The following is a 14576-nucleotide window of genomic DNA, read 5'->3' as shown; positions in this document are numbered from 1 at the left end:
ATGTTGCATGAGCTGTTCAGTCAATCATTTCAAATCTTTTTTCAATATGCTGTTGTCTCTTACACTCACACATTATATATGTATATATGTGTGTGGGTGTGTGTATGTGTATATATATACGTTCTATATAAGTATATGCATGTGTATACATTTGTCTATTTGTTTGTATGTTTATTTATTCAACGTTCTATGATATTGTATATTTGTTTGTTTATCTGTTTATGTTTGTCTGTGTTTATTTTTTATGTATTTGTATGCTCGTTTGTATGTTAGTTTATATTTTGTTTATTTGTTTATCTATTAGTTTATGTTTGTCTGCGTGTTTATTATTTATTTATGTATTTGTATATTTGTTATATTTTGTTTGTTTGTTTGTTTGTTTGTTCCTGGCCGCCCTGTGGTCTGAACTGAACACGTTTCTGTAACTGTACAGTGAAGTCAAATTTTTCATGTCAATTTTTGCTATCAGAATTATTTTCATAGTGTTATGATGCACAATAACTTCAGTTTGTCTCCTTTTCTCAATCGTACAGTGAAAATGTGACACAGAAACCATATCGGGCTTGGGCAATGAACTTTTGTGAACGTAACTCAACTGGCTATAAACAGGCTTTCATATGCAAAATCAGCATACGGAAATTAACGCGTGGTATTGTTTCAACAGCGCAGTTCAAAATGTATCAAAATCTAACTACATGTAAAATTAATCCCCTTTGCATGTAAATGTTCTTGCAATGCCTGTTGTCACACTATTAACAGGTGCCGATAACTGGTCAAATACATCGAAGTGTGACACCCATGATACTTGACATGCCATTCTAGCCAGCTCAGTCTTCGCCATTTGTCAAAATCACAGTCCCCTTATGTGAGGGACCGTGTCAAAATTAATATAAAACACCTTGTCCCAGTTTATATCTCCCTTTAAACAATTGAATGAAATGATCTATATATACTAAGGCGAAGCACTGACAATGAAAAAACACCTACCTTTTTATCAAATCAAAATATGGGTAGAATGTGGCGCGTCCGAACTGTGAGTGTCTTTTCGCGGTCACCCATGGAGATACAATTCAACATTCATTTCGGAATCGGCTTAAGAGAAAACACGCCTGAATACCAGACACCAAGGGTAATTTTAAATTCTGATTCAGGGGTTGTAGCTCAGAATAACCAAGAAATGTGAATCCTTGGTAGCCAAATTGGTTATTTTGTGAAGATAACAGGCATGCATTGGGGGGCCTACTACACTTAAAGTGGCACTCCCACTTGGTAACATTTTTAAAACACATTTTTTTAGTGCCAACGGTCGATATTTGACGTGGTGACTGCGCGCGGATCGCGAGATATCGATAAAAACATGTCCTCACAAAAGTAAAAGTTTGAATTCCGGCGGCCCACCTAAATTCAGCTTCCGAACATCGTACGTTCGGCACTGGGGTCATTGTCAACTAAGCTAGGGAGTACGAGTCTACGCTGACGCTGCTGTATGCAATAGTACTATACTCGTGTCAGTGATCGGTCATGCCCCGTGGGAGAAAGCCGAGTCTTACTGACTCGGCAAAAGAAATGAAAAAGAAAGTTTGCTGATTCCACCAGAATTTGCATAGGTGACTAGTATAGCTGCTGGGGAAACTATCGGGAGCACCTCGGCATTCTTATCAATTGATAATTGATGCATCGATCGTCTGTGACTCAATTCTGGTCGCACACAGATTAACCCTTTCAACAGGAAAACTCTATAATATTTAGAGTACATAAGACTTGACAAAAACGAACATTTCATCACGGAAATACCCTGGATAATCACGGTCGGTACACCTAAGTATAACACATCTTTGCCTTGCTAAGAGCGCACTGCACGGATAGCCGACTCGAGTCAACAATGCAATACAATACAGTGGCAATGAACATTGACAGGATTTCAATATTTTGAAACTGAATATGGCATAAAACTACCTTGAAGCGGTAGGAGACGATACCAGTGATATAAATCTGAATTGTACATTTTCTTGCATATACAAATTGGAAACATTTGTACGAAACGGAACTTAGTTTTGGCTGACAGGCTGTCTCAGCTCCGGCAGACCACAAAATGTAGTCATTAGAGGCAGCTAATATTGTACACGTAAAAAACTGATATCTATGTGGTATTGGTAAAAAATATAATATAACTGATTGAGAATAATAAAAACGATAAAAACTGAGGAGAAATTGTAAAAAAACTTACCTGAGGTAAAGGCATAATGCTGTATATAAAGTCTTCAGTGGGAGGTAAATTAATTGTGTCGTTCGAACTAATTATGGACTCCCTAGAATATCGTCAATCAGTACAACAACAAACCTTCGGGGGATTTCGTGTCATAATCAGAAACGATTGTAAAATTCCGGGATGTGAAAAATACGCTCAGGAAATGACATGTTTTTATTGATATCTCGCGATCTGCACACAGTCGCCATGTCAAATATTGACTGTTGGTATTACCAGTAAGAAATGTGTTTTTAAAATGTTACCAAGTGGGAGTGCCACTTTAAACCAAGTTGTTGGAAAATCGCTTCAGAAATGAGAGAAATAATGAGCTATGGCCATTAGTTGCCAATTTAACATGTTTTTGTTGATGATCTGCACAAAATACATTCTTTACATTTTAATACATTTTTTACATTATACTACATGAAAGGTCTGCACAAAATACATTCGTAGGTCGGGTCTAGCTGGGCTTGCATGAAAATACATTCTTTACATTTAATACATTTAACACATTTTTTACATTTTGTACATGAAAGGTCTGCACGAAATGCATTCTTACATTTAAAACATTTAACACATTTATCACACGAAAGGTCTGCACGAAATACATTCTAAGGTTGGGTCAGGTCTAGCTGGGCTTGCACGAAATACATTCTTTACATTTAATACATTTTTTACATTTATTACACGAAAGGTTTGCATGTACCGGTAATACATTCTAAGGTCGGGTCGGGTCTAGCTGGGCTCTGCACAAAATACATTCTTTATACACTTAACTATCAGGACTTGGTCGGGACGGACGATTGGACCTCATCATGAGTTTAGGCAGGCCTTGCCTGAAATACATTCTGTACAATTAATACATTTTTTCATAAAAATGTCCGCACGTAATACACATTACAGGGGCCGTGCTCTTTAACTATCTGGACTTTGAAATGGGCATAGGTGTGAATGGGTGCTGAATAACAATAGATTATGTAACACTTCGTTGTGTCAAACTTGTTCCAAGCATCGCTTAGCGGTAAGTACGCTGTGCTAGGACAATTTTCGCCCATTTAGAACTTTTGCAAGCCCATCTACAACTTGCCCCGAGCTTATGATGTAATTGGTGCAGACCTTTCATGTCATCAATGTAAATCATGTAAAAATGAATTAATAGTAAAGAATTTATTGAATGTAAAGAATGTATTTCGTGCATGAATAATTGTAAAAAATGTAAAAAATGCAGAATTCTTGACTACTGGCCATGGATTGAAATCGCTGGTGACAGATGACGGACGGACATGACTTCAAGTTCGGATTCAGAAAATACGAGTCTGAATACCAGACGTCAAGGGTAATTTTGGATTCAAATTCAAGGGATGTAATCCCAAAAAGCAAAAAAAATGAATCTTTGGTGGTCAAATTGGATTATTTTGTGAAAAAAAAGTGGCATGCATTTAGTGGTCATAGGGTACTATACTAAGGCCAAGTTATTCTAAAATCGCTTCACAAATGACCGAGATATAGATGGACGGATAGACGCACGGATGGACCATGGATGTAAAAAATAGATCTATTTTTTACATCCATGGATGGACAGACAGGACCTAATCTATTAGACCTAATCTATTAGTTCCCCCTACCCACCACCTCCCCGGCCTCCCAGACTTTGTCCAGGGCGGGGACTAATTAAAACATGCTGAAGTAAAAATCAAGAAATACAAAAAAAGAGAGCAGTGATTGGGAAATGTAAAACAGTTGTGTGAAATTGCATCTAATCTCACAACCTTACAACAAAAGCAAGTTTTATGATCAACCATCCACTTGGTATCACTATCAACTTCTCTTCCAAGGTCATGATCAGAGATGCCAAGTTCTATCAGCCAATCATACAGAGTAAATACATTCTAACCATAATGTTTGAAGAACATTTCCAAATTTTCTTTTCCCCTGAGAAATTTGCTCAATAGCTGTGGTAACTGTATGACAGATGAAGTGATCTTCAACGAACTTTTGTAAGATACTTACCTTCACTGGTGCCATCTTTGTCCTTGGCTAACACTTCAACATTCCTGAGGTGTAGGATACAAGGGGAACACACGCTGGCTGGAAATGATATTGAAAGGATTGTGTTCATATCTCAACCCTTTCACCACTATGGTTTGGCCAAAACCATAAACAACATTGTTATCAATGGTGTTTATGGGCCGATTTACAGGGAGCAGGGGTGAGCAGGTTCAGTATTGTCATAAAACTCTGCAAAAAAGTCACTAATATTTAGCAATGTATTGGACTTTCTTTGAAATTTACTTTTATTTTTGTCATCCTTGATGAAGCACACCCCTGGTTAAACAACACTACACTTTCAAGGTATCCACCCATTTATAAAGTTTTCCAATTATATGTAAGATAACATTATGATCATAGGGATGATAATTGTCATTATCGATGTCATTATCGTTATGCATATCTTTCACATTTTTCACCTAAATCATCTTGCCAGAGCCAAAAACAAATAGGCATAGTTTGTTGATCTGAAAACTACACCTACCTTTATGGAATGCATTCTTGATTTTGGCTTCAGAGGAAGCTGAGGTGTCTCCACAGAGATCATGACAATTGACTGTCATGACATGAAGATTCAGGCACCTGCTCAATGATCTGATGACTGTTGTTTTGCCAATCCCACTGGCACCACTCAGTAAGATACAGGGTAGTATCTTGTGAGAGCCAAACCTATGTTTCAAAATGTTAGATTCACAGCATATTATCAATCATATTTGTTTACTTTGCCAGTGGCCAGATTAAGACAGTGGTGAAAACTCATACACAATGACAATTTGCAATTTAAAAGTACAGCATTAATATCATACATTCACAAAAACCAAGCTGTATGTTAGGTTACCAGACACATCCTGTAAATTTGATATGCTATAATGTACATGTTTAAAAATTGAAATATTAAAATTGCATGGTAGTATGGATTTATTTGTTCATTACAGAGGCTATGAGTGAAAATATTGTATATCTATAGACTGAAACACTCACTTTGGTTGTAAGAATGTCATCAAATATTCTTCAATCATATTGACATATTTACAAAGACCAGCTGGCACTGGTGATTTCCATATTGGATCCAGGCTATTGTTATGATATGCATCCATGGTTACTGGAATGTAGCTTGAAACTGATGCCTCCTGCAATATGTGGTTAAAAAATGTTCATTTTTGTTCACTTCAAAATGTGCTTTATATATTTTATTTTTTGAAATAATAACCAGTCCTACCTGGTCTATCAATCATGTCGATATCTACATCTTTGATTGATCCATTGTTCTTCAAATACTGGTATGCTAAACCATCCTCACGAAATGTTGAACTTGAACATTGGCAATACAAAGTGTCATATTAATATGACACCACAAAATGTTATTTATCAGACAGGCTGACTGCTGCTAAAAGAAACTGACAGGAAACCAAGCATTATGATACCAGTACCATTCTGACACTTTTCTGTGGATACTTGTATGTGGTGTATAAATAAAAACGCAATCGTCAGAAGCTTTGAATCATAATTTATAAAACACAGTCTATCATAACAAATTTTCAAGGAGGTTAGCTTCCCATGGATATACCTGTACTAGTAAGAAAGTCTAGATACAGTTTCAGTTTGACTGTGATAAAACCTAGTTCTCTAAATATTCCTTGATATACATACTTGAAAGACTGTTGTGTGTTGTGTATCAGCCCTGTATACTGTAGCATTATCAACCAATGGATCCAGTTTTACAATCTTATAGTAGATACAGTCAGGTACAGTGTTGCTTATTGGATTCTCAGAGGCATCACTGATTTGATCCACGTCACCGGTAGGGTGGACACATATAGTATCACCAAGACTTACAAATCTTTGACAAAGAGAATACATTGCAACCAGTTAAAATTTTAGGCATATTACTTGACAGGCCTATTACCACTGGTCACTGGTATTGACGTTGATGTCAAACATCACGTATGCCAGATTTAAAGATGGTTGACTGTGGAAAAATTGCTGTCGAGTTAGACAGCTAATCATTTCCATTGTGATATGTACCAGACTGAAAGATCCATCACTCAAGGGTGTAGACTGAAAGATCTGTCGCTTGAGGGCGCTCTCTATGCTCCCCCTCTTACACTCACTGAGAGAGTGCCCCAAGTGACAGATCTTTCAGTCTAGATATGTATTAGCCTCCAAAAAAATAGCTTTTCACTTAGATTGAAAGATCCGTTGCTCAAGAGTGCCGTCTATGCAGGGGTTAGGGTTATAAAGAGTGCCCTCAAGTAATGGATCTTTCAGTCTACACTCCCCTCTTAGAGAGTGCCCTCAAGCAACGAATCTTTCAGTCCAGATATGTACTTGCTTCCAAAAAATAGCTTTTCACTGAATCATCAAATTTATAATTTTATGCTGGCAAAAATACACTACTGCAAAATGTTTTTTTTCTCCATTCCTGACCATGTGAAAAATTTTATTAGCAAATATTTTCATAATCATATAATGTTAACATGAACATGTCATCATTGATGACAAAGTTCATGCTGGATCAACAGTTTTTCCTGGTTCTCGCCCTTGATTGGTACATGGCCACGTGCGATTGATAAAAATTAAGGATAACAGAATAATTCAAAATCGCTCATTGCTTAAAAGCTAAGGCCATACATTGTTTGAAACAGTCATCAAGTAAACATATCAATGATCATAACAGAATGGCTGCTAAACCACCTTGTTTGATCGTATTGTGAAACAAGTTAGCATATGTATATGTATCATGGTACATTGTCCTTGTATAAAGTTTCAATGGAATCTGTTCATGTGTAATGTGCATGACGCGTCTGGATAAGAAAAATATTGCAATTGTAAATGGCCACCTGGCTGCCATATTTGATGGTATCATGATCCAAATTGTACCCAAATGTACATCATAGTATTATATAGTCCTAATACACCAACTTTGAATGGGATCTACTCAGATTTGTTCATTTCATTGTAAAATAAATTAATGTGCATAATGTAGGTCATAGTTTATGATCCATGTTCTAGTTTTGAAAGAATTTGGTTCACACATATCAGAGAAACAGCTCCATACAAACAAATGGACAGATGGATAAACAGATAGATGAACCAAATTCAAGACTACGTCAGAGGGATTAAATATGACAAAAACCTCCAAACCTCCTCTTTCCCCAAACTTTTGCTTAAAAGCAGAGCCTCCCTTTAAAACGATGCAAAGCTATGGCGGCGTTCATTGTGTAAGTATACACCAAACGGGCAACACGCGGGCACGCTCCAGAAAATGTCACTTTTTTAGTTTTCCCGGCCGCAAAAACGCAGACAGACTGCCAAGCGGTCAGTGTGCAGTTGCTGCTGATCGAACTCTGTGGTTCTATTCAAAGTCTAACGTGACTGGAAGACATTTTTTTAGGAAATTCGAGCGTTTGTTGTTGGAAATCAATGACCGTTGGCGTTTTGAACCGACCGTCAATCAAACGCTTGTATAAACTCTGTTTACAGGATTAGCAAAAGGTGACAAAAGGTTGAGATCATTTTGTGTAATTCATGTTATAGAAATCAAACATCGTACTGGTCAAGTGTTTGAGTGGGAGGAGAACTCCACTAATGCGAGAACCTGGGATTGAAAAGTGCGGCTTTAAACACCTTAGTATAAGCACAGTCCCTCTATCCACGGGACTGTGGTATAAGCTTTTATTTAAACTGAAAGACTGGACCTTTACACTTTGTCTTGGGGAGGGTAGGTTCCAATGTAGCAAGTGTACACAAATACATACCAACAGCACATTGCAAATAGATGACATACCTGACCGGAGAAAAATATTTCCTTACAGCTTCATCAAATTTACCATAGATAGAATACAGTGGTGATTTGACCATTGCAATGTGCAGTGATTTCACGAAGGGTATGGAATTATTGCTCTCTGGTTGTGTTGTGTCAATGCAAGCACTCTGTAAGCAGGCAAGAGTTAAAAGTGGTTAACATAAAGACTAATAGAAGTTTTAAAAGATTGATGTGTTAATGTTTTCTAGGATATGTAAAACATTTTAAATTATTTCTTAAAGGGCCAGTAGCTGTATCTTTCAATGACTTTTTCACTATTTTTGTTTTGTATATCAATTGCAAGTTCCTATTCTATATGAAAAGCATGTTGAAACCCTAACTATTTAGCTTGTGAACAAAGTGCAAAATGTATTGTCATTGTTTACATTTGAATTCTAGTCCGGACAAGAATTAACTTGTAAACAATAACAATGACATTAAAACGTACAGGCTGAGTTAACAAGATGAACACTGAGTATTTCAACACACTTTTGAAATAAGAACAAGAAACTGTAATTGACATTACAAAACAGTGAAAAAATCATCAAAAGTTACAGCCACTGGCCCTTTAAAAGTCTGACCTGTAAGAAATATGTCATATTTATGATCAAGTACTTGGATGGATGTAATTAATCCATTTTATAGAATTCTTTTTTCACTTTGTTGCATCAGCAAACTATGTTTTTGGCATGAAATAAATCCATCAAATAATACTGCTTGCACAGGCTGTAATTTCTTCATATTTACCTGTACTGAAAGTTTGCAGTCTGGCTGAATCAGTGATGACGGATGATGTTGTATATTGAACCAGAGTAGAGGAGATATGTACACACAGTCATCTCTCACACTAATCTTCTGATTTTCTTTGTAATCAATGGGTGATGAGTAGTCTGTCTGGCACTCCTCCACAACAAACACTTTAACAATATGGGACTTTATTGTATGTTTGCTGACAGATTCGTTATTGGTTTCACCGTCTATTGAAAATTTGACTTCCTGATTTTGGGGTGGTGGGCCATCAATCAAACCCTGAATTTCTCCCGCACTGTCACTGAATATCTCCACAGATGCCCATCCACCGTTGTAGACATTCAATTGCTGGAGAGTGGTTGTGGTCACTCCTATGCATTCAACCAAATCAGCTTGGTGAACCTCATCCACTTCCTCCTGCTGGAGAATGTCCATGAAGTCAGAGTACTGTGGCAAAACAACTGGTCTCAGTTTGAGTCTTGTCTTGACAATTCTATTGAACTGTCGAGATGATTTCAACAAAGACAATGCATTAAAGTTTTCTATATGCTCCATTGGTCTTAGTCTGAGTAGAGACGATGCGAAATCTATGGTTCTCATGCAGGCAGTGAAATCTGATAGTAGAGCTGGTTGTGTGATTTTATTGACACTTGGCAGATGTGTACCGGTTTTGTTGACATTGTCATCCTCATGGCTGTCGTGTTCCAGTGGTAACACTATGATGGATGTGTGTACTGTAATAATACCCTGCATAGTTGGTTGGCACTCCAAAGTTATCAAGTTGGCACATAGCTGGAAGACTTCATCATAGTCCTTGCTATCTTTCCCATTGACCATGTTGGCCAGTGGAGTGAGAAGGATATCCCCGGTGCGGGCCAATATTTTCTGTTTACAACTGCAAACCAGCATGCCAGTACTGAATCCGTGACCTTTGGACCAGGCATAGCTCGCTCTTGTTCTCGCTCCAATTATGACCTTCTGGAGAGGGAATGTCCTAACTGATCTGATTAGAACCTCTGCATCGGGATCAATTTTGTAATGTGAGTGGAAAAACTTGGAAGTGTGAAGCACAGTCATACTGCCCCCAATCGCATCGTCTGTGCGCATGCATACCCTGTCGTCCAACTGCAAGCAGACGAACAATTCGGTATTCGTCTCTACTCCCTGAGAACGTTTCGGTGGTAAAATAGACAACACCGATCCATTTTCTACTTTATCTCCCGCTAAAATCACAGCGTGCCTTGGATGTACTCCGACAAACAGAGGATGCACGGGGTTAAAAGACGAACAAGTGCAAAACTTTGCAACGAACGTACCTTGATCTGCCATGTCTACTGCAATTGTGAACACCTAGCTGCCTCTTTAAAAAATCTTTACATCCTGTGCCCTAAGTAACATTCTTAGAAGCGCCGAGTCTATTGACACCCGGGTGTCAATAGCCATATAGAGCTTCTCCTGGCTATTGACACCCGGTGTCAATAGCCAACCGGCCCTCTATTTGGCTATTGACACCCCTCCCGTTTTTTCGCCAGTCGGCCTCCAAATTTAACCAAACTCAGCTCAGTTATTCTGAACAACATATATTCTTAATAGAAATCCAAAAAAATCCTTCGAAAAAGCTTCTTTGGTCGTCATTTTGCGGTCCCATAGTGCTACTGCAGGCGGCCTATACCAATGGGTGTCAATAGCCAACCGGCCCTCTATTTGGCTATTGACACCCTCTCGTTTATTTCGCCAGTCGGCCTCCAAATTCAGCCAAACTTAGCTTAGTTATTCTGAACAACATATATTCTTAATAGAAATCCAAAAAAATCCTTCGAAAAAGCTTCTTTGGTCAGCATTTTGCGGTCCGATAGTGCTACTGCAGGCGGCCTATACCAATGGGTGTCAATAGCCAACCGGCCCTCTACTTGGCTATTGACACCCCCTCCCGTTTTTTCGCCAGTCAGCCTCCAAATTCAACGAAACTCAGCTTACCTATTCTGAACAACATATATTCTCAATAGAAATCCAAAAAAAATCCTTCGAAAAAGCTTCTTTGGTCGTCATTTTGCGGTCCCATAGTGCTACTGCAGGCGGCCTCTACCAATGGGTGTCAATAGCCAACCGGCCCTCTATTTGGCTATTGACACCCTCCCGTTTTTTCGCCAGTCGGCCTCCAAATTCAACCAAACTCAGCTTACCTATTCTGAACAACATATAGGTCTACACCAATGGGCCATGTACAATAATCTTCACTATTTAAGTTTCATGATATCAAGTCTACTTCTTATAGTACTGCAAACCAAGCTCACCAAGAATTGCTTCATTTGATGTATAGCTGCATGCTTTTAGGATGAATTTACCCACTAATCGTTGCATTCTTTGAAGACTTTCTAAGTATCAACATTTTTCCCCGCATATTTTTGCTCTGACGTATAATATGATTCCATAATGACAAACCATAATCAGTTCCTTTAATGTTTGCAAGATTTCCAAAGATTGCTTTCATGGGAGGAAACAAACTGTCAAATTTTGATCTTATTTCCATAAAATGAGTATGGTGAGAGAGATTACGTGACGTCCATTAGCCTAGATACTTATCACTGATGATTATTTATTTTTAACTTCACCGATCGTCCATTTTTTGTATTTTTCAACTTTCTTATTTACTATTAAAATATTAGACTTCTCTTCATTAATTGACATTTTCCATAGTTCACAATACTTATTAGCAATGCATAGCATAGACTTCATTTGTTTTTCATTTGGTGCCATAAGGACTACATTATCAGCAAAAAAACAGGCCACTTATGAGTTCTGAATTAAAGTATACCCCAAGCAGTGATTCATTAAGCAGCTTCTTGAATTTATTGATGTACACTAGTACTGCAACTAAAATTGGGGCTTAAACACATCTTGACACCCTCATTTTGGTCAAAATTCTTTCAATGTCATCAAAAGAGAGTTTACTTTCAATATGACCGTATGTATGTTTTTAATCAGACGCCACAACTTCCCTTTGATTCCATTGTTCTACAATTTGTACCAAACCCACCTCTCCAAAAGCTGTCATAAGCTTTCCAAAAGTCTAAAAAAGCAAATGAAAATTTGACCAATGGTTCGCCCATTTTTCAAAAATCTTTGAATTTCACCAAAAATATTTAATTCAACTAAATTTGTTACCTCTTTTTGTATGATTCTATTGTACATTTTTCCAATAATTTAGCCCAATAAAATACCTCTATAATTATTGAGATTTCTGGTATCACCTTACTTATGTAGTTGTTTAATATTTTTCCCCCATTCTTTCCTTCACCCACTTGTCTGTTTCCTGCTTGATTTCTTTCTTTCATTTATTGCCATTTTAAATTCTGTACAAAACCACGGTTCGGATAAAGTTTGTATTTGTTTCCTACCAAAAACATTATGGTAAACTATGATATTCTTCACATCATTGGTGCCTGCATAGATAATGAATGTTATCATAATCCCTCATGTAGACTGCCATATTCTGTACTAGCTCCATTTTTCACATCAGGAATGTATTGAAATAGTATGTATGATTGACAACGAATAAAACAGGAATGAGCTCACTGTAAAAAGGAAAAGGGAGAGTGTACTCACATTGTTAAACAGGGTAAATAGCTTTGAATAGCTTAGGGAACCGTGTGTCGATAGTTTTGATATAATTTGGAAGATGTAGGCAAACAATTGTACTGCACATCTCATTTAAAAGTTCACAGTATTCGATGTTTAAGAAAAAACAATTCCATATAAAATATTTGTGGCATTTTTGTGATCTTATGCTGATGAATATTATTTCAATTGGCTCCTGCTGCATAGCTTGGTGACAATTTAAAGTCCTTTGCATAGGACTCTCAATACCAAATAAGAAAGACTGTTCGAAACGAATCAAACACAAACGACACAAAAAAATTTTGGATAGTTAGGTGGGGAGCCTCTTTCACATTTTTACATTCGATTTTACTACTTATTTCTGCCTAGTTAAGTCGAAAGTGGGCAAACCCGAGAATACCCTTCAGTATCCCTCATCTATCATCACGAAAGCAATAACAAACCATCATTACAACAATACAAAAAAGTGGCGGGAAAACATGCTATGGCTATGTAAAACTCGAGTCACCTATCTTTCCTTATGACTAAAAACAAAAATCAGGATCATCGGATCCGACACTCCAACCAATCAAATCGCTTGAAATAACAACCAATCACACAGAGCCTTAATGTGATAACCGACCAATCACACACACACTCCTATAACGATAGACTTCCTATCTATCTACCATAAACTGAGTCTTAATTTGCCTCCTCCGACATACATTCGCTAGAATGTAACTGAATCAACTAGATAGACTGAACCAATCCTCGGACGACGTAGACCCGACATCGTCTATATAATGGACGCATTTAGTTCACTTTCAACTTTAGAGATGTCAAGAAAGGACCGACAAATGACCAAAAACTCATCGACAAGTTAAAATAAAAAACGATTTTTCGAACTTTCGCCATTCAAACACTACTTTCTACTTTCTACTATCTTTGTAAATATATACAGTTTCGAAATAAAAGAACAGTTTCAAATCAAAATACAGCGACAAAGAGATCTGAAGCTACGACAACTAAAAGTATAAAGAAAGAAACCGACAGGTGACCGAAGTCATTGACAAGTTTAATTTTTTTTTTGGTTTCCGGCATATGTGACACCTTGCTTCAAGATACGATTTCATTGTCGGCCAATATTTCGTACAGTTTCTTCGTTCTGTTCAGTCGATTGTGTTAATATTCACCAAAATAGTAGAAAATGACATTTTGAAGCCCAAACATCGAAAAAGAATGATAATTATCCACCTTATCGATCACTTGTCGGCCCTTGTTAGTATGGCCAATAGACCTGCTTCAAGACGCGATTTACTTGTCGGCCAATATTTCGTTTAGTTTCGTTAATTCAGTTCGGTCACGAGTAAATATTCACAAAAACAGTAGAAAATGACATTTAAAACCAAAACATCGAAAAAGAATGGTTTAAATTCAACTTTTCGGCAACTTGTCGGTCCAATAAGGCCAATTCAGCTGCTTCAATACGCGATTTCCCTGTCGGCCAATCGTTCTCTTTCTTCAATGCCGTTGTCAATTGCGTTTATATTCACCAAAATAGTAGAGAATGACATTTTTAAAACCAAAACATCGAAAAGAATGGTTTTAATTCAACTTGTCGGTCACTTGTCGGTCCTTGTCGGTCTATTGTCGGTGCTTGTCGGTGCTTGTCGGTGTTTAGTATGTCCGCATGTTTTTTAAAAGGTTCCGCAACTCGGGTCAAATGTTGTTCGACAAGCTTCGCCCGCGGATAAAAATTATTGACCCCGAGCTGTCGATATGATTCTACAACATTACACAGTTACTTTACCCCATTAAAGCTGTACCCACGACAGCAAAAAAGTGGGCATTAACTTGTCTGAAACAAGAAATGGACAACGTAACTTAGCTCCGTTTTGAAGTTATTCGACTAGGGTCGCGGGCCGAGGGGTGTCAATAGCCATATAGGGCAGCTCCTGGCTATTGACACCCGGGTGTCAATAGACACTCCGTTCTTAGAAACGCCAACTTTTCACGAAAAGATTCATATATAGATATATAGGTGACCTATTACCTCATATAATGAAAGAGGTCTGTGAATTCAAAAATGCTACACTAAGCAAAAAAATTAAGATTGCTAACCTAAGA

At 37.6% G+C, this 14576-nt stretch overlaps 2 protein-coding genes across 2 annotated transcripts in view; both read right to left on the bottom strand.

Moving 5' to 3' along the window:
- Positions 1-10246, bottom strand: part of LOC139150141 (peroxisomal ATPase PEX6-like) — a 31725-nt gene extending 21479 nt beyond the window's left edge. Inside the window, exons 1-6 of the mRNA XM_070722323.1 lie at positions 8850-10246; positions 8085-8230; positions 5948-6137; positions 5279-5427; positions 4782-4966; positions 4259-4336 (exon numbers count right to left, since the gene is read on the bottom strand). Of these exons, the coding sequence (XP_070578424.1) occupies positions 4259-4336; positions 4782-4966; positions 5279-5427; positions 5948-6137; positions 8085-8230; positions 8850-10181 (2080 nt within the window). The 5' untranslated portion in view covers positions 10182-10246. The remainder of the gene's footprint in view (positions 1-4258; positions 4337-4781; positions 4967-5278; positions 5428-5947; positions 6138-8084; positions 8231-8849) is intronic.
- The window catches only part of LOC139150144 (small ribosomal subunit protein uS12m-like), a 629842-nt gene that overhangs the window by 7599 nt on the left and 607667 nt on the right, over positions 1-14576 (bottom strand). The window lies entirely within an intron of this gene.

Source organism: Ptychodera flava, chromosome 14 (assembly GCF_041260155.1).
Source record: "Ptychodera flava strain L36383 chromosome 14, AS_Pfla_20210202, whole genome shotgun sequence".
Classification (NCBI taxonomy): Eukaryota; Metazoa; Hemichordata; class Enteropneusta; family Ptychoderidae; genus Ptychodera; species Ptychodera flava.
The sequence above is the reverse complement of the archived record's forward strand: the minus strand, read 5'-3'. Positions and strand labels throughout refer to the sequence as shown.